The sequence below is a fragment of the Heterodontus francisci genome, chromosome 12, assembly GCF_036365525.1.
Source record: "Heterodontus francisci isolate sHetFra1 chromosome 12, sHetFra1.hap1, whole genome shotgun sequence".
NCBI classification, from domain to species: Eukaryota; Metazoa; Chordata; class Chondrichthyes; order Heterodontiformes; family Heterodontidae; genus Heterodontus; species Heterodontus francisci.
Window position 1 is genome coordinate 101794807 of NC_090382.1, and position 19322 is coordinate 101814128.

Genomic DNA, 19322 nt, shown 5'->3' on the forward strand with positions numbered 1-19322 from the left:
GCGGGAAGAGGCCCTTAACTGGGGGTTAATTGCCCAATTAAGGGCCTCAATTGATAGTGGGGTGGGAAGGCCGTTCACAGATTAAATTTTGGCAAAGGCGGGACTGTGGTGGGAAATGCCCCGCACCATCCCACCTGATTGTAAACTCTGTCTGCCTCCAAATCTGACACGGGGGAGAGCATAAAATTCCGTGCCCTCCACCCCGCCAGTGTTACATTTTCCATATTTGCAAGGAAAGCAACTAAGTTATTGGCATCTAGTCTTATTACAGTGGGCAGAGAGGATATAATGTTTAGAAGACTCCTACAGAAAGTCAGTCAGGCTTGAAACAGAAAGTTGCAAGGGCAAGCTAGGGCTAGGTTCAGAGATTTAGTTCGTAGCAGGATCATTAGGAGTTAATTTGTTTATCTAAGTCATCAACACACTTGTTTGGGAAAGTATAGCATATTCATTATTTTGAACTTATGCACAAAGCCAAGTTATACTGATTGAACTAAGTGAATCTGACCATAACTGTTATTATGTCCATTCCTTTTGAGGTATATAATTTGACTTTTGATGTTAAGCTGTTTATATTGAAACACCTATGATTGTGAACACTTAGTAATATAAAACTGAGGGGCTGTCATTACAAAAAAGCAGTAAGTGAAATAGCTTTCTATGAAAATTACAAAGAGCAAAATCTGAGAGACTTACTGTTAAACTTCAGATAATATGGAATTAAAACCTTGGGTGTGTTTTGATGAAATAAAACACATGTCCAGTTCTCTCTGTCTCTATCGGTTTTCTGAATAATCAGCTGTAAAACATCCTCTTCCTGTTTTTGTTCCTTCAATGTTTTCTCTGCAACAGTTTTGCCATCATTATTAATCCAAACAAGTCTCATTGATTTAGTGACATCAGAGACAGAGCAGGTCAGGGTAACGGTGTCTCCCTCAGTCACTGCATCAGGTGGTTCAGCTGTGACTGTGGAAACAAGAAAATCATTTAGATTTTAAACAATAACATGATCATTCAAAACCATGGGAACATTCTGTCTCCTACCTTTAACTGTGATTAGTTTAAAGGTCACATATTTATATGATCCCAGAGAACATGTGTAAACTCCTGCATCTTCAAACAGTACAGGGACAATCCTCACACTGAAGTTCTTGCCATTAAAATTTGCCGCTACAGGGACCAGTCGACTTCCAAAGTAGGTCCTGTTTATATTGAAAGGCTCAGATCTGTAAGTAGAAGCTATTTCTTTTTCTTGATTCTGAAAATAACGTGATGACCAGGTCCATTTAGTTCTATTGTGCTCAGATAAAGCTTTACAACTCAGGTAGAGTTCACTGTGATCTAAGCCTGACCGATAAAGTGTGTCTATTGCATTGTGTAAATCTGCAATAGAGAGAGGAAACAAGGTGTTAGATTTTTATAGATACTGAGATTCAAATGTTCTGAATTTCGATAGGGCCAAACAGCATCCTCCTAATATAAATCAGCCGGGAGTGTTGCATTGGGACAGGAAAATCAGCTGGAACCTGGATACACTGGCTGCTGGCTCAGGCTGACTATTGCTTAAATGCAAAGCCCATCCACACCAAACGTGGCCCCCATCAAAATGATAGTATAACAATATATCACAATCATTAAAATGCTAGGAACTAATTATGTGTAAATGTTCCAGTGGGGCCACATTCACGGATGCACTGCAGAGTCATGTGATGTGTAACAGGAAACCAGTCTGAAGTAGTCCTACACCATGCAGCATGGTGGCTGAATGGAATAAACAACGACTTCAGCCTTTCCAAGTTTAGTGTGATTATTTCCAACATCTGGAAGCCAGAAGACGTAACAGTAATATAGGATCAGAAAATGCTTGAAATACTCAGCAGGGCTGGTAGTATGTGTGGAGAGAGAAACAGAGTTAATTTTTTAGGTCTGTGGCCTTTCATCAGATATGAGTTTGATGAAAATCTGTCAGAAACAGAAAGTTGCAAGGGCAAGCTTGGGCCAGATTCAGAGATTTAGTTCATAGCAGGGTCATTAGGAGTTAATTTGTTTAGGAAAGTATAGCATGTTCATTATTTTGAACTTATGCACAAAGCCAAGTTATACTGATTGAACTAAGTGAATCTGATCATAACTGTTATTCTGTAGGTTAACTTGCTGTGCACTAAAGCAGTTGAACAATTCATTACTGGCCTTTTGGTACAAGGGAAGAAGTTGATTGGTGAGTAACTGGTAAGTTATTTTACTTCCCATTGTAATAAAAAATTTTTAAAGTTACAGTATGGCAGGTCAGCTCAGCCAAGTGGAATGTACGTCCTGCGGTATGTGGAAAGTCATGGACACACCATGCGTCTGAGATGAACACATCTGTCACCGGCTGCAGAAGCTTGAGCTCCGGGTTTCAGAACTCGAGCAGTGGCTGCAGTCACTGTTCTGCATCCATGAGGCAGAGGACTACGTGGATAGCACGTTTCGGGAGGTGGTCATACCGCAGGTTAGGAGCATGCAGGCAGAGAGGGAATGGGTGACTGCCAGGCAGTCTATGAGAACCAGGCAGGCAGTACAGGAGTGCCCTGAGTCTATCTTGCTTGCTAATCAGTTTTCCATTTTGGATACTGGTGAGAGCAATGGATACATGGGGGAGTGCAGCCAAAGCAAAGTACGTGGCACCACGGGTGCCTCAGCTGCACAGGAGGGGAGGAAGAAGAGTGGAAGAGCAATAGTGATAGGGGATTCAATAGACAGGGGATCTGACAGGTGTTTCTGCGGCAGTAAACATGACTCCAGGATGGTGTGTTGCCTCCCTGGTGTCAGGGCCAAGGATGTCACGGAGCAGCTGCAGGACAACCTACTGGGGAAGGGTGAATAGCCAGAGGTCGTGGTCCACATTGATACCAATGACATAGGTAGGAAGAGGGATAAGGTCCTGAAAGCAGATTTTAGGGAATTAGGAAGGAAATTAAAAAGCAGGGCCTTCAAAGCAGTATTCTCAGGATTACTCCCAGTGCCATGTGCTAGTGAGCATAGGAATAGGAGGATTGATCAATTGAACACGTGACTGGAGAATTGGTGTCGAAGGGCGGGCATCAGATTTCTGAGGCATTGGGACCAGTTCTGGGGCAGGTGGGACCTGTACAAGATGGACGGGCTATACATAAAACAGGACTGGAACTAACATCCTTGCAGGGAGATTTGCTAGTGCTGTTGCGGAGGATTTAAACTAGCTTGTCAGGGGGATGGGAGCCTGAGGGGTAGCTCAAATTGGAAGGAAGTAAAGCTGGTAACAGGAGGTAGAAAAGTAGCCAGTGACATTAGAAGGCAGGTGAAACAAAGACAAGCATCAACTAGGCCTAGAATGCAAAATGTCAAGAAGACAAGGTTAAGGGCACACTACCTGAATGCACACAGTATTTGCAACAAGGTAGATGATTTAAAGGCCCAAATAGAAGTAAATGGGTATGATCTAATTGCCATAACGGAAATGCGGCTACAGGGTGAGCAAGACTGGGAACTGAATATTCAAGGATATTCGACATTTAGGAAGGAAAGGCAGAAAGGAAAAGGATTTGGTGTTGTGCTAACAATAAGGGATGGGATTAGTGCATTAGTAAGGGAGGATCTCAGATCGGAAGAACAAAATATGGACTCTGTTTGGGTGGAGCTAAGAAACAGCAAGGCGCAGCAAACATTGGTAGAAGTTGTTTATAGGCCACCAAACAGTAGTGGTAGTGTGGGGCATGGTATTAATCAGAAGATTAGAGAAGCATGTGACATAGGTAACACAGTAATCATGGGTGATTTCAATCTGCATATAGACTGGGTAAACGCAATGAGCACTAATGTTGTGGAAGATGAGTTTCTAGAGTGCGTTAGGGATGGTTTTCTAGAGCAGTATGTTGAGGAACTAACTAGAGAACAGGCTATTTTAGATATAGTATTATGTATTGAGAAAGGGCTAATTAATAATCTTGTTGTAAAAGAACTTTTAGGGATGAGTGACCATAATATGATAGAATTTTACATTGTGTTTGAAAGTGAGGTAGTTCAATCTGAATCGAGGGTGCTAAATTTGAACCAAGGAAATTATGAAGGTATGAAGGGCAAATTGGCTGAGGTGGATTGGGAAAATACATCAAAAGGTATGACAGTACATATGCAATAGATAGTCTTTTAAGAAATAGTACATAATTTACAACAATTATACATTCCTTAAAGGCATGCAAACCCCAAACGTAAAGGCAGTCAACCATGGAAAACAAAGGAAGTCAAGAATTGTATAAGACTAAGAGAAAAGGCCTATAAAGTTGCCTGAAATAGTAGTAAACATGAGGATTGGGAGGGTTTTTAGAATACAGCAAAGGAGAACCAAGAAATTGATAAAGAAAGGGAGAATAGAATATGAATGTAAGCTAGTAAAAAATATAAAGACAGACTTTAAAATCTTCTATAGGTACGTAAAAAGGAAACGTTTGGCGAAGACAAATGTGGGTCCATTACAGGCAGAGTCAGGAGAATTTATAATGGGGAACAGAGAAAAGGCAGTGAGGCTAAATGATTACTTTGTGTCTGTCTTCACTGAGGAAGATGCAAGAAATCTCCCAGAATTAGAGATCCAAGGGATTAGGGGGAAAATGATGAATTGAAGGAAATTAGTATTAGTAAGAAGGTTGTATTGGAGAAATTAATGGGGCTGAAGGTTGATAAGTCCCCAGAACCTGATATTCTACATATAAGAGTATTGAAAGAGGTAGCTGTGGAAATAATGGATGCATTGGTGATCATCTTCCAAAATTCTATAGATTCTGGAGCAGTTCCTGCAGATTGGAAGGTCGCAAATGTCACCTCACTATTTAAGAAGGGAGTGAGAGAGAAAACAGGGCTCTACAGACCGGTTAGCCTAACATCAATTGTTGGGAAATGCTAGAATTTATTCTAAAGGATGTGATAAGTGGACACTTGGATAATAATGATCTGATTGGGCATAGTCAACATGAATTTATGAATGGGAAATCATGTTTGACAAACCTGTTGAAGTTTTTTGAGGATGTTACTAACAGCATTGATAAAGGGGAGTCAGTGGACATGGCGTACTTGGATTTTCAGAAGGCTTTTAATAAAGTTCCCCACAGGAGATTGGTTAGCAAAGTTAAAACACATGGGGTAGGAGGTAACATACTGGCATGGATAAGGATTGGATAACAGGCAGAAAGCAGAGAGTAGGAATAAATGGGCCATTCTTGCATTGGCAGGCTGTGATTAGTGGGGTACTGCAGGGAGCAGTGCTTGGGCCCTGCTGTTCACAATATATATCAATGATTTGGATGCGGGGACCAAATGTAGTATTTCCAAGTTCACGGATGACACAAAACTAGGTGGGAATGTGTGTTGTGAGGAAGATGCAAAGCGGCTTCAAGGGGATTTGGACAGACTTAATGAGTGGACAAGAACGTGGCAGATGCAATATAATGTGGGAAAATGTGAGGTTATCCACATTGGTAGGAGAAATGGATGTGCAGAGTATTTCTTAAATGGTAAGAGATTAGAAAGTGTAGATGTACAAAGGGACCTGGTTGTCCTTATCAATAAGTCACTGAAAGCTAACATGCAGGTGCAGCAAGCAATTATAAAGGCTAATGGTATGTTAGTCTTTGTCGCAAGAGGATTTGAGTAGAGGAGTAGTGAAGTCTTGTTTCAATTGTATAGAACCTTGGTAGACCGCACTTGGAGTACTGTGTGCAGTTTTGGTCCCCTTATCTTAGGAAGGATATTATTGCCATAGAGGGAGTAGATTCACCAGACTTGTTCCCGGGATGGCGGGACTGTTATATGAAGAGAGATTGGGGAAAATGGGCCTGTATTCTCTAAAGTTTCGATGAATGAGAAAGAAACCGACAAAATACTTAAAGGGATAGACAGGGTAGATGCAGCTAAGATGTTTCTCCTGGTTGAGGAGTCTAGAACCAGGGGACACCATTTCAAAATAAGGGGGAAGCCACTTAGGACAGAGATGAGGAGAAATTTCTTTATCAGAGGGTTGTGAATCTTTAGAATTCTGTACCCCAAAGGGCTGTGGAAGCTCAGTCATTGAGTATGTTTAAGGCAGAAATTGACAGATTTCTAAATACAAGTGATTTAAGGGGATATGGGGATAGTGTGGGAAAAGGCATTGAAGTGGATGATCAGCCATGATCATATTGAATGGCAGGGCAGGTTCAATGGGCTGAATGGCCCACTCCTGTTCCTCTGTTCCTATGTCTCACCAAGGGTTTTTTGGTTCACCTTCAAAAGCAATCAACAGAAATATCCAGTTCAGGTCACAAGGGAATCTTATTCTTACACCCACTGGCGATGTGATCATTTATTCACATGTCAAGCAGTCAGAGAATACCCCTACATATAAGACACTCAGACCACTTTTGAGAGTTACCAGCTCCACTGTACTCAAGAGAATTTCTCAGGAAACACCCTAATGTTGTAACTATTATGCTGATATTTCTCCATTCCAATGTCGACTGGAAAGGAATTTCCTTTATTCGATTGAATGGATTTTATTATTTTTGATTCATAAATGTGAATTGAAATGAATCCATTGAATTCACCTGATTGGTTACATCATTCTTAATGTCCCTATTTTATATTTACACCCATGTTCCAGGGGAAAAAACAAGGACCACATTCTGCAGTAAATCCCACAGTGGTTTCTGTGCTCACTGTATTTGTGTGTAACAGTTTTATATTAGTTATTATTTAATACCTACTGCAAGGTAGCTCTGGACTTACCCAGATCCACATCAACATTTGTGTTTCCACTGAGAACAATGGAGTCATTTTCATGCACTTCCCATGTATATAAATTCTGATTCTCTGCTCCAACTTGTCTGACTATCAGATAGACTGTGTTATTCAGATGGATCTCATCAATATTGTTCCTCCTGTTCTGCTGAGATGAGTCTCTTGGTTTCCAGTGAAGACTGACTGTATCTGAGAGTTTGGAGATGGTACAGCTGAGGGTGATGTCACTGCCCATTACAGGCCTCTTTGAATTTGTCTCAACTGTAAAAACAGATAAATGAGCTGTAGTATAGTTGTCCCTCAGCTTTCTGAACAATTGCATTCGAAATTTTCTTCTTCTACAAACAATCAGACAAATGGTAAGCAGCTGTGCTAAGTGCTGACAATCAGCATTTCCTGGATAATGTGAATGCTTGGCTGCTTCATCTTCTGCAATTACCTGCTGATGCTTGGCAACATCACCCAAAGACATTGGCCTGGATTTTTATTTACTTGACATGCCGAAAGCAAGCGGGTAAGAAAACCACGGGGAATCCCAAAGAATCGCAGCAAGTGGTTGAGGTCTGAAATGCACTGCCTGAGAGTGTGGTGGAGGCAGGTTCAATTGAAGCATTCAAAAGGGAATTGGACTGTTGTCTGAAAAGGAAGAATGCGCAGGTGGGGAGAAGGCAGGGGAATTGAACTGAGTGAATTGCTCTTTCAGATAGCCGGTGCAGACATGATGGGCTGAATGGCCTCCTCGTGCACGGTAACAATTCTGTAATTCCCATGCACACTGTGTGGCAGAGATGTATGTGATGTCACTGATCTGTTCCCTGCCTGGGAGCCAGCCAGGCTGACAATTTGGCTTCCAGTCAGACAGGGAATTGGTTGGTCGAGGCTATAGGGTCAGTTCAGTCCCTGTCGGGGGATGTCATTTCAGAGTAGGGGAGTGAGGAAAGCTCAATCCTGGTGGGGGCATGGGGTGGAGGAGGGGATTAATCCCAGAGGGAGAAGGGGGCTCATTTTGAGGGTGATACCGGAGGGACCCGGGCCTCCCGATCTTCAGACCCAGGGAGTGGCGGGGAGAAGGGAATTGGAGACCGGGGATGGGGGGGCGGGTGTGTACTTGGATGCCAAGAGGAGGGTGATGTTTGGAGGCCCTTGAGGGCTGGGAGTGGGGGTGGGAGGGGGTTTGGGGGTGTTTGGTGATCGGTGGCCTAATGAGTGCAAACCCGCTTCCTTGGAGTGTGTCACCCGCCACCTTCTGGTTCAAGTAAAGCTGTAAGTGGGCAGGTTGGAGGTGGTCTTCGATCAGTAGTCTGAATTTTAAGACTTTAATCCCACCTGACCCCAAACTGCCCGTCATTTTTGGTTAAGAGTCCCCAAAAGAAATATTCACAACACGCAGTTCTACCTCTCCACCTTTTGAGATTCTCCCATTGCCTTGGCACTAACAAGTCGCTTGCCTAATACCTTTGCAAGAGCGAAGCCATCATCTTCAACCCTTGCCACAAACTCCAAACTGCTATTATCATCTCCATCACCCTCCATGGCCATTGTCTCAGGAACTTTAGGAGGATGGACAAAAATTTGTGAAAAAATGTGAATGCTATTAATTAAACTTACTAACCCTTACTGCATGCACTAACTCTAATGCACTGAGGATTTTACTGACCTGGCTGTTTTGAGTGAGATTCATTCTGGGCTGGGTGATAGAGCTGAAGGATCATGACATGATCCCAACATTCTGTAGGAATATTCATGGAATTACTCACAGAAAATCATATTATTGAACCCTTTCTAGTCCTTGTCCTACTTACCTTTGATCCCAAATACTTCAAACTGTTTCAGGATTTTCTTACTGGGCTGTGTCTGAGTCCAGGTGAACAATCCCGCAAGTTCAAAGGTGGGGTTTCTGATTCTCAGGTTAAGGGTACCCCAGTCCTCACATATCCTCTGAGAAATGCCTGGTATATTATTGTACTCATTGCTCCATTGTACAGCCCATCGCTGATCTTCACTGTGAAAAGTACCCAATTGATATGTAGTTTGTTTCCCTGAGTGTGGTCTCCATTCCAAGACAATGGGACCATTTCCAGGATTGTCTGGTCCTTTCAATACAAAGTTCCCTTCCTGATGGAAAAAATAAATATAATTCGGGAATTCTGCAATAAAGGAGAAGATATATTTTAAAATCAGATAGAAATGTCCTCAATTGGATCTGTGTAATTGTTAATCCTATAAAGAATTTGTTTTCAATAAGTTATTGGCCGGAATTTTACATGGATGTCCCGCCCACCAGCTTAAAAGTTGGAGGCGAGCCGGCCTCGGCCGAGCCAGGAAGCCACGCAGCAATTGTGTGTGAAACAGGCCCTTAACTGGCCTTGCGCGCGACTTCCGCCCCTCTGAGGCAGGAAGTCCTACTTCCAAGAGCGGTCGGCCAATCAGCTGTCGGCATCCCAGCTGCTGGTAAAATGGCAGCGGGGATGGGTAGCCGAAGGGAACGCCACTCACCGCTTCCCAACTCAATTTCACGCCCCGCCCCTGCCACCCCCTCCCCCACCATATTCAGACCTCTCCCAGAAGTGGTGTAAAATGCCGGCCATTAGTTATAGTGCATTTTCAAATTGACACAGCACAGGAACACTCGAGTAAGGAGTTATATAGAAGAAAGTCACTTTCCTATAATATGATAACTTATTATAATGGATTATTGTTTCTCATATTTTATTGGAATGAAAGGTTTAACTATATATATAATGCTCTTTTAATGAAGAAACTGTTCTAAAACTTGTTACAAAAAGGGGAGTAAAAGGATTAAAAGACAATAAGAAATTATGTGAAACTTTGGAGATGTAACTGGACATTCAAAAAAAAATGGCTTGGATGAAGGCTTTTAAAGGAACAAGGAGAAATGGAAATGTACTGAGACAATTCCAGATGGTGGATGAAAGCTGATGAGCAATGGTTGTCAAGGGGGCCATGGGAAATGGAGAGCTGGGTGTCCTCAACATACAGAGGGATGATGATCCTGTGCCTACACATGATATCACCAAGTTTGATAAGGAAAAGGAGGAAATTTTATATTTGGAAGCAACCAGCTGCCTTTATCAATCTGGGTTTTTTTGCACTTCCACATGTATATAGCCTGCTTATGTAACCAAAGCATAGAAAAGTTCCAGACATTCAGATGGATTTTTTCACCCTGCACATGTAGGGAGCAAATTCTGGACCATTCTGCGGGAGAACATGGTGGAGGCAGGTTCAATTGAAGCATTCAAAAGGGAATTGGACAGTTATATGAAAAGGAAGAATGTGCACAGTTATGGGGAGAAGGCAGGGGATGGGACTGAGGGAATTGCTCTTTCAGAGAGACAGTGCAGACATGATGGGCCGAATGGCCTCCTGTGCTGTAACAATTCTGTCATCCTTTGATTTCATAATATCACCCAGTTACTAAATCAGACTCATGCTGGACCACTGCAAATACTTGCCATCTTAAAACATGCCTTTCCCACAGTCTCCTGTGGGGTGTTTGTTAGAAAATGCAAAGTGTTCATAGACTTTTGTCCAAAAATCAAGGCAGCCTCTGCTTCCTGTTCTTCCCTAATCTTGCACACTGCTTACTGATCCTAGGAGTAGATGAGGAAGACCTTTGCTGATCTCACACTTTGGCTCCTTCGACAATCTCTAGTTGCAATGCAAGCTATCAGCACTTCACTGAAAGCTTGCTGGAGCATCAAGGTGGGAGCCTGCTTAGTGCACTGGCAACTGTTCACCCACTTTCCAAATGCACAGAAATAATGTAAATTCAAGCACATTGCCAACACAAGATCTCTGTATTTAAAGGTCTGCAAAGGAAACCCGACCAAGCTAGAATGCCGGACCCGTAAGTGCGACCCGACCTGAACCCGACACATGTCGTCGGGTCGGTTAGCAGGTCTTTACAGGCCTGGTAAAGGCCTGCTACCCGACCCCGATGGGACCAGATGACATGTGTCGGGTTCAGGTTGGGTCGCGCTTCCCGGTCTGGCATTCGGGCTCGGTCGGGTTTCCTTTGCAGACCTTTACCAGGAAGGCATTGTCTCTGTTTATCCCAATTCCTGCATACGTCTCTTTTATGTCTGCTTACAGAAAACAGCACAAATTTGTACCTGAGGGGGTAACTCCCAACCAGTGCTCACTGGCAGAGCAAATTCATCAATTCCAAACTCTGTGCTTTTTTTTTTTGGACAGTTAAATGGGAAAAAGCTGTTTCCTTTTCCTATCCATCCTGAAATCAATCAGTCCAAATTCATAGAATCAAAGAATTGTTACAGCACAGAAGGAGGCCATTCAGCCTGTCATGTCTGTGCCAGCTCTCTGCAAGAGCAACTCAGCTAGTTGCACTTCACCACCCTTTCCCTGTAGCCCTGTGAATTTTTTCTTTTCAGCTACTTGTCCAATTACCTTCTGAAAGCCATGATCGAATTTGCCTCCACCACACATTCAGTGCATTCCAGATCCTAACCACTCACTGTTTAGAAGAGTAAGAGACAACTTGATTGAAACATATAGATGCAAAACTAATTTGTCTTCTTATTTAAGGAAGGTTGTAAATGTGTTGGAAGCGATTCAAAGAAGGTTTACTGGATTAACACCTAGAATGGGAGGGTTGTCGTTAGAGGAAAGTTTGGACAAGCTAGGCTTGTATCCACTGGAGTTTAGAACAGTAAGAGATGACTTGATTGAAACATATAAGATCCTGAAGGGGCTTGACAGGGTGGATGTGGGAGAATCAAGAACTAACAGTCACTGTTTAAAAATAAATCACCATTTAAGACAGAGATGAGGAGAAATCTTTTCTCTGAGGTTTGTGAGTCTTTGGAACTCTCTCCCTCAAAATGCGGTGGAAGCAGAGTCTTTAAATATTTAAGACAGAGGTAGATAGATTCTTGATAAGCAAGGGGGTGATAAGCAAGGGGGTGAAAGGTTATTGCATGTAGGCAGGAATGTGGAGTCGAGATTATAATCAGATCAGTCATGATCTTGTTGAATGGTGGAGCTGGCTCACGGGGCCGAGTGGCCTACCCCTGATCCTAATTTATATGTATGTATGTTCATATGTTTGTATACAATATTTGCATCTGGGAAATATTTTTTGCTGTGATCATTTTGGCCATTCCGTCTCAACATTTCTGATTTATTCTTGGTCAGAAAACCAAGGGAAGTGACTCAATTTTTCTGTCAAAAGTAAATGCTTGGACTGTTTCTGGGATTTTACCAAAAGTGTAGTTGAAACGTATGGACCAGATTTTAATTTATCCAAAACACATCCACTTACATGGAGTTAAAATCGTGCCCATACGGACCAGGAAAGTTCTAAGTTCATTCCCAGGCTATGCTGAGTTATCTCAGGGTAAACTTTCTGATGCTCTACACCGCTGTAGAGCTTCACACACAGGATACAAAGGAGGGATTAATTCTGGCAACAAGAACAATAAGTAACAAGAATTTTATTTCGAGATTACACGTATAAAGAGCAAACACAGGTACTTACCACTGCACTCCAGATAGTACGGGACTAAAACCTGGGGTTTGTTTTGATAAAACACAACACATATCCAGTTCCCTTTGCCTCTGTCAGCTTTCTGAATAATCAGTCTCAGTGATTTCTCTTCCCCATTCTGTCCATTCAATGTTTTTTCTTCAACAGTTTTGCCATCACTGTTAATCCAAACAAGTCTCATTGATTCAGTGACATCAGAGACAGAGCAGGTCAGGGTAACAGTGTCTCCCTCAGTCACTGCATCAGGTGGTTCAGCTGTGACTGGAAACAAGAAAATCATTTAGATTTTAAACAAGAACATGATAATTGAAAACAATGGAAACATTCAGTTTCCTACCTTTAACTGTGATTAATTTAATTGTCACATATTTATATAATCCCAGAGAACATGTGTAAACTCCTGCATCTTCAAACAGTACAGGGACAATCCTCACACTGAAGTTCACACCATTAAATGTTGCCATTGTGGGGACCAGTCGACTCCCAAAGTCAGCCCTGTTTATATTGATGAGCTGATATTTCGATGCAGATGCTATTTCTTTTTCCTGATTTTGAAGATGATATGACTTCCAGCTCCATGCAGCAGAGTTGTGATCATAATAATAATAATAATAATCATAGCAGATCAGGTAGAGTTCACTGTGATCTGTGCCTGACCGATAAACAGTGTAACTCTTCGGAGATAAATCTGTTGCTGAGAGACAGAGAACAATATGTTAGAATTTTACTGCGGCTGAAGTACAGAGAAAAATCAAAGTTATTTGCAGCTACAATTAAATGAAGCTATTTTGTGTTTAGATCATCATAACTTCATTTTAATCATGTTTTTGTCAAAGCTGTGAGCTGTTTAAACATTGTAACATGGGTGAATTCAATACCCATAAGGCAACAGAAAATTCAAAAAAATTATGCTGTTTTGATTTTTGTGCCCTAAACAACACCACGACATCACAGGATCAATATTTTGAGTTTCAGTCAGTATCACCTCAAGCTGCCATTTCTGTCCTTGTCCTGCTGTAGTGTTCCAGTGAAGCTCAATGCAAGATCGAGGAATAGCACCTCATCTTCTGATTAGGCACTCTACAGCCTTCTAGACCCAAGATTGAGTTCAACAATTTCAGGGCATGACTGTCTTTTTGTTGTTTTTTTTAAATTTTGTTTCATTTTTTAACAATGTGTCTGTCTTAAACTTGTTTTTCATGTTTTTGCTTTCAGATAGAACTGTTCGTTATTCTGCCATTTACACTCTCTCTGGAATAATGCTTTGTGTTTTAGTATAACTATTGCACTCCCTTTGCCTTATGTTCTGTGACATCGCTTGTCTTTTAATTTTCCCTGCCCTCCACCCTATCACATGCCTTCCCTTTTGTTCTTCTTCCCTCTTTCACTTGCTCAAAGCTTGTTACATTTCTGACTTTTGCCGGTTCTAATGAAAGGTCACAGACATGAAACATTAACTCTGTTTCTCTCTCCACAGATGCTACCTGACCTGCTGAGTATTTCCAGAACTTTCTGCTTATATTCCATGACTTCCTGCTACTGGCAGTTGCATGTCGTGTAGAATTTTGTGATGGGCCATATAAGGTTTCCCTCAGGCATTCCTTTCACTTAAAATTGCACTTTCAAAATCTGAACTATCGAGCCTTTGGCCGTTCATTCGCTAAAACGTTTCTGCAGCGACTGATTTGCTCAACTGCACCCTCACCTCCACCTTCGTTCCCAATAAAACCATTACTCTCTCTCTCCTTGGCTGTTCCCCTGGTATGGCCCTCATCTTTGCTCCCTTAAGTCCAAGGGCATAGACTTGAAAGGAAATGGCAGACTAATTTAGCCATTCAAGGCCAGATCTGATTGGACCACATAGAGCACCATCAGATCCTGCTTTCATCTGCAAAACTGCTCACTATTTCAGGGGTCATAGTCTAAGGATACGGGGTAAACCTTTCGGACTGAGATGAGGAGAAATTTCTTCACCCAGAGAGTGGTGAGCCTGTGGAATTCGCTACCACAGAAAGCAGTTGAGGCCAAAACATTGTATGTTTTCAAGAAGGAGTTATATATAGCTCTTGGATCTACAGGGATCAAAGGGTATTGGGCAAAAGCGGGAACAGGCTACTGAGTTGGATGATCAGCCATGATCATAATGAATGGCGGAGAAGGCTCGAAGGGCCGAATGGTCTACTCCTGCTCCTATTTTCTATGTTTCTATATTTCTATCCTGGAATGCAAAGACAACAGCTAGGGCTTATTTTCTCTACTGCAAACTATCGCTCTCTCCCCGCCTCCTTCATTCTCACCTCCAACAATAAGTGCGAGGAGCTTATTAATTCATTTTGTCACAACAATCCTAACCATCCAATCAACTGCTTCTGCTGCTTCCTACTCTTCCCAAGCCCATCAGGCCAATCTTCCTCCAAAGCTGGTCCCTGTCCTAACTCTGAACTTGCTCCATTTGGTTAGGCATCCACCGCCAGATCTCATGTCCTGTTCACATCTGCTAAAAGTGCTCACTGCTCCTGGATTATCCTGAAATGCAGAGATAACCACTGGCTTTTTTTCTCTACTGCAAACTGTCTTCATAAACCCCTCTCCCCTGTCTCCTCCACTGTCACCTCCAGCAATAAGTGCCAGGAGCCATATAGACTTCTTTGTCACTAAGATAAAGAACATCTGATTAGATGCCTGTGCTGCTTCCCTCGCCTCCTCAAGTTGCCCAGGCCTAGGTTCCTCTCAACTCTCAAGCACCCCACCCCCCTCCCCCCCACCATAGTCTCGAACGAATATTTCTCTAGTTTTGTTTCCTATCTCCCCTCATGCCTTCTCCAAGATCATCTTGTCCATGAGACATATCTCCTGCTCCTTTGACCCTATTCTCACCAAATTGCTGGCCAGCCAACATCCTTCCTGCTCCCCATATTATCTATTGTTAACTGTTCCCTTTCTCCTTGAAACCTGCCATCATCAACCCTCTCCTCAAAAAGCAACCCTTGACCCCGCTATCCTTCAAACGACCATCACATCTCCAACCCGCCTTTCCTCTCCAAAGTCCTTGAACATGTTGTTGCCTCCCAAATCCATGCCCATCTTTCCAGGAGTTCCATGTTTAAATCCTTCCAATCAGGTTTATGCCCCTGTCATACTACCAAAACTGTTCTTATCAAAGTCACAAATGATGTCCTGAAGTGATTTATGACTGTAACCCCTTATAGGGACTAAACCAGTACATCCCTATAAATCTCCTTTAAATAAGTTCAAACCAAAAGATTCTCAGACACTTATTTGGGTCCAAAGAGTTGTACTAACTTTCCCTCAAAGAATAAAACAAACAGAATATTACCATCTTTCGGATAGCCTATTTTTAATATGATGGCTAAGTCATAAATATCCCGGATATTATAAAGGTCTGGGAAACTCTCTTCTCTCCATTTAAAGAGACACAGAGAGGGCTTCTTGTAGTTGTATACAGAATGCTACATGAGATGATTTATTAACTTTTATAGATTTATTAAAGAATTTAGCATGTATTAAACTTATTAAGTGGATAAGTACATTACAAAATTAGATATTACTGAGAGATTTAACACACATTCTTATTTCCAACATAGAATCCAAAAGTTTAACCTTGCTAATGTTACAGCAAAATTATCTTAGAATATCCAGAATATCCAACAAAATTTAAAGTAAACTTTTACCTTAAATCCTCCAAGCAAGGCATGGGACAAGAAGTGTTGTTTGAAGATAGAACACCTCTAAAATTTGCTTTCAAAACTTCTCATTTTTATACTATTTCTTAAGTGTTATCTGACTTCTGCATTTAGATGTGAGCTTCCTGTGTTCCTTTTAAAATCCACATTTGATGGTATCATGAAATAACTCTCCACTTAATGTTTTACTGAAAAACCCTTGTTATTTGAAGTTGTGAGCTTTTATATGGTCAAAATGTTTATAATTGTGTTTACTTGACCTCTTGTTCCTGTAATTCCATTTTCATTTATTGTTAATTGCCCTTTTTATGGTGCCTTAAAGCAAACTCTGGAGCCGATTTATCTGCATCAACAACCCCATAAACTAATTAAGTTTATTGCTACCTCTTACTGAGGTCACACAGGATATTTCAATGTGAGTGTTTATCTTCCAATTCTCTCTCAACAGAAATTCTATTCTAACAGGAACCTTGAATTATTTAACCCTACCTTCTTAAAGGGGAATATCAGTAAGTTCTAAAAACTGACCTTTTATTCAATCTTTACGTCTAAAAGACATAATACACTAGCTATTTCCAAATTCTACTTAATCAAGCCTATTATTCCTATATTCCATCACAATCTTATATGACTGTGACAAAGGTAAACTGTCCCTCCTTGTCCTCTCGACCTGTCTGCAGTCTTTGATATGGTTGACCACACAATCCTCCTTCAATGTTTGTCCTCTATAATCCAGCTGGTGGGGGGAGGGGAACTGCACTCACCTGGTTCCATTCTTATCTATCTAATCATAGGCAGATTATCATCTGCATTGGTTTCTCTCTCATTCCCACACCATTACCTCTGGTGTCCCCCAAGGATCTACCCTTGGCCACTCCTATTTCTCATCCACATGCTGCCCTCGGTGACATCATCCAAAATGACAGCATTAATTTCCAAATGTACGCTGACAACACCCAGCTCTACCTTACCACCACCTCTCTTGATTTCTCCACTGTGGCTAAATTATTCGACTGCTTGTCCGACATCCAGTGCTGAATGAGCAGAAATTTCCTCCAAATAAACATTGGGGAAAACCATTGTTTGGGATAGAAATGCAGTACTCTACTAATGTGCTTCCTGGCTTGCCGTATTCATGTGATCTTTACCATGAGGAACTCTGACTGGGGGCAGCCGTCACAGTAGTTTCATTAAAGGCATAGTCTACACCAGACTGGTGTCCTGTGAGCTCCTAACATGGTGTTAGAAGTGGAGCTGAGACTGAGCAGTGAAGAAGCACAGCTACAGAACGAAAGCCACAGGAATGGTCACAACTGCTAAAAGACACAGGAAGCCACAGAAAAGGAAAAAAGAAACAGCTGAAAGCACAGGACAATGCTTGCAAATTTTCCTCTGCCTGTGCCGGTAGAAATGAAAGGTGATATGAAATAGAACAGGCAGTTTTTCTTTTCGCAATGGCAAAATTACAAAATTGCAACAGATTTAATTAACAAACCAGAACATCTGCGAGTAGCTACACTTTTATCACTGTTGAGGAGGGACTGTTACAAAGTGCACTCTACCCTAAATCTCTGGAGAACAAAAAAAAAACGGACAGCAGAAATTTTGAACGCCTTGAAGGCACACTTTGAACCCCAAGCAAAGGTAACCAATGAATGGTATATGTTCAATATTAGGGCCCAAGTTGACAAAGAGTCCATTGATCAATAGGTGATTGTATGAACACAGCTCACAAAATCCTGTGAATTTCCACAACAAAAAGATGATCTAATTAAGGACAAGATTGTGTTAGGCATAAGATATCCCACTGTGAGAGCATGTCTAATGAGAGAAGACAAACTTACTCTCAGCAGCTAGACCATATTCATGGAAGAACAGACCAGGCCTTGCATTATGCTGATAGACATTCCATGCGGAAAGGGCAGAAAGATCACAGACAAAGGGCAGGATGCAAATACTGCGGAGGACATCACACACAGAAAAGAAGACATGTCCAGTGTGGGGAAAGCAGTGTTCTCACTGCAAGAAACGGAATCATTTTGCACACAAGCATTTGGCTAAATAGAAGCACAACAAGCAGGTACGAATGGCCACTGGAGAGATGTCAGCTGAAGATTCTGACAAATCACTATACACCGTGTAACAAGTTGGTTCAGTCAGGTCGATAGGTGATAAATAGTTTGTGACTTTTGGAATGATAACTGCAGAAGAGAATATCCAGTCAACATAAAATGCCAGATGGATACCGATGTATCATGCAACATCAGGACCTTCACAGACCTGTGCAAAGTGGCTTAACATGGCGATCCAAAAATGAAGCCCTTGAAAGTAAGGTTGAAGCTTTCTGATGGCACCATACTAGTGCCGAGAGGGTAAGTTACTCTGAGAGCCCAATGCAATGGCAAGAACGAAGATTTGGAGTTCCAGATCATAGACGGCAAGCAAATGCCACTCATCTCAGTTGAAGCAAGTCTAAAGCTTGGACACTTAACACTCAATGTGCAAAAGGAGACCGTGGAACAGATCCTAGAGAAGTATACCAATGTATTTACAGGTTTAGCATGTCTTCCTGGAGAATACCATCTCGAAGTAGATGAGAGGGTCAGACCAATTCAGCATCTGCCATGGAAAGTTCCAGCTGCCCTCAAGGCCAGCGTGAAAGACAAGAAAGAAGAGCTGAAAAAGAAGGGAGTAGTCAAGAAAGTGCCAACTCCAACAGAATGGATTAGCAGCATGATAGCAGTGAAACAACCTGGAAAGCTGAGAGTATGCATTGACCCAAATGATCTAGATAAAGCTCTGAAGAGATCTCAATACCCCATGCCAACCATCAAAGGAATTTTGCTACAACTTGCAAAGACAAAAATCCTCACTACCCTAGATGTGAAGGATGGTTACTGGCAAGTGAAGCTGGATGAAAATCAGATTCTGGACACCGTTCGGGACATACAGATGATTGCGCATCCATTGCCGGAACTGAGCATTGGAGATCCAGTCAGGTTACAGACCTTCAACATTCTCAACAAGTGTCAGCCCAAGTGGCAACTTGGGACCTGTGTAAAGCAGTTATCACCTCGATTGTATGTGGTGCAAGTGAACGACCAGATATTCTGTTGCAAACACAGGCACATACGCACAACTGGAGAAGCTTTCCATCAAAGCAGGCGGCCAATTGGGAAGATCAGAACTCACCAACTGCACAGGCCACAGAACAACCATCAGCCCCAGAGGTCCACAGCATCCCAACAACAGAAATGGAACAACAACAGTTATCGCAGCAACAAGTGACAAGGGTACGA

The 19322-nt window shown here is 42.0% G+C and overlaps 1 protein-coding gene across 1 annotated transcript in view; it reads right to left on the reverse strand.

Annotated features, from left to right (window-relative positions):
* The window catches only part of LOC137375719 (uncharacterized), a 66873-nt gene that overhangs the window by 30030 nt on the left and 17521 nt on the right, over positions 1 to 19322 (reverse strand). The window contains exons 6-11 of the mRNA XM_068043103.1: positions 12657 to 13013; positions 12311 to 12580; positions 8592 to 8936; positions 6778 to 7050; positions 1045 to 1383; positions 697 to 966 (exon numbers count right to left, since the gene is read on the reverse strand). Coding sequence (XP_067899204.1) covers positions 697 to 966; positions 1045 to 1383; positions 6778 to 7050; positions 8592 to 8936; positions 12311 to 12580; positions 12657 to 13013 — 1854 coding nt within the window. The remainder of the gene's footprint in view (positions 1 to 696; positions 967 to 1044; positions 1384 to 6777; positions 7051 to 8591; positions 8937 to 12310; positions 12581 to 12656; positions 13014 to 19322) is intronic.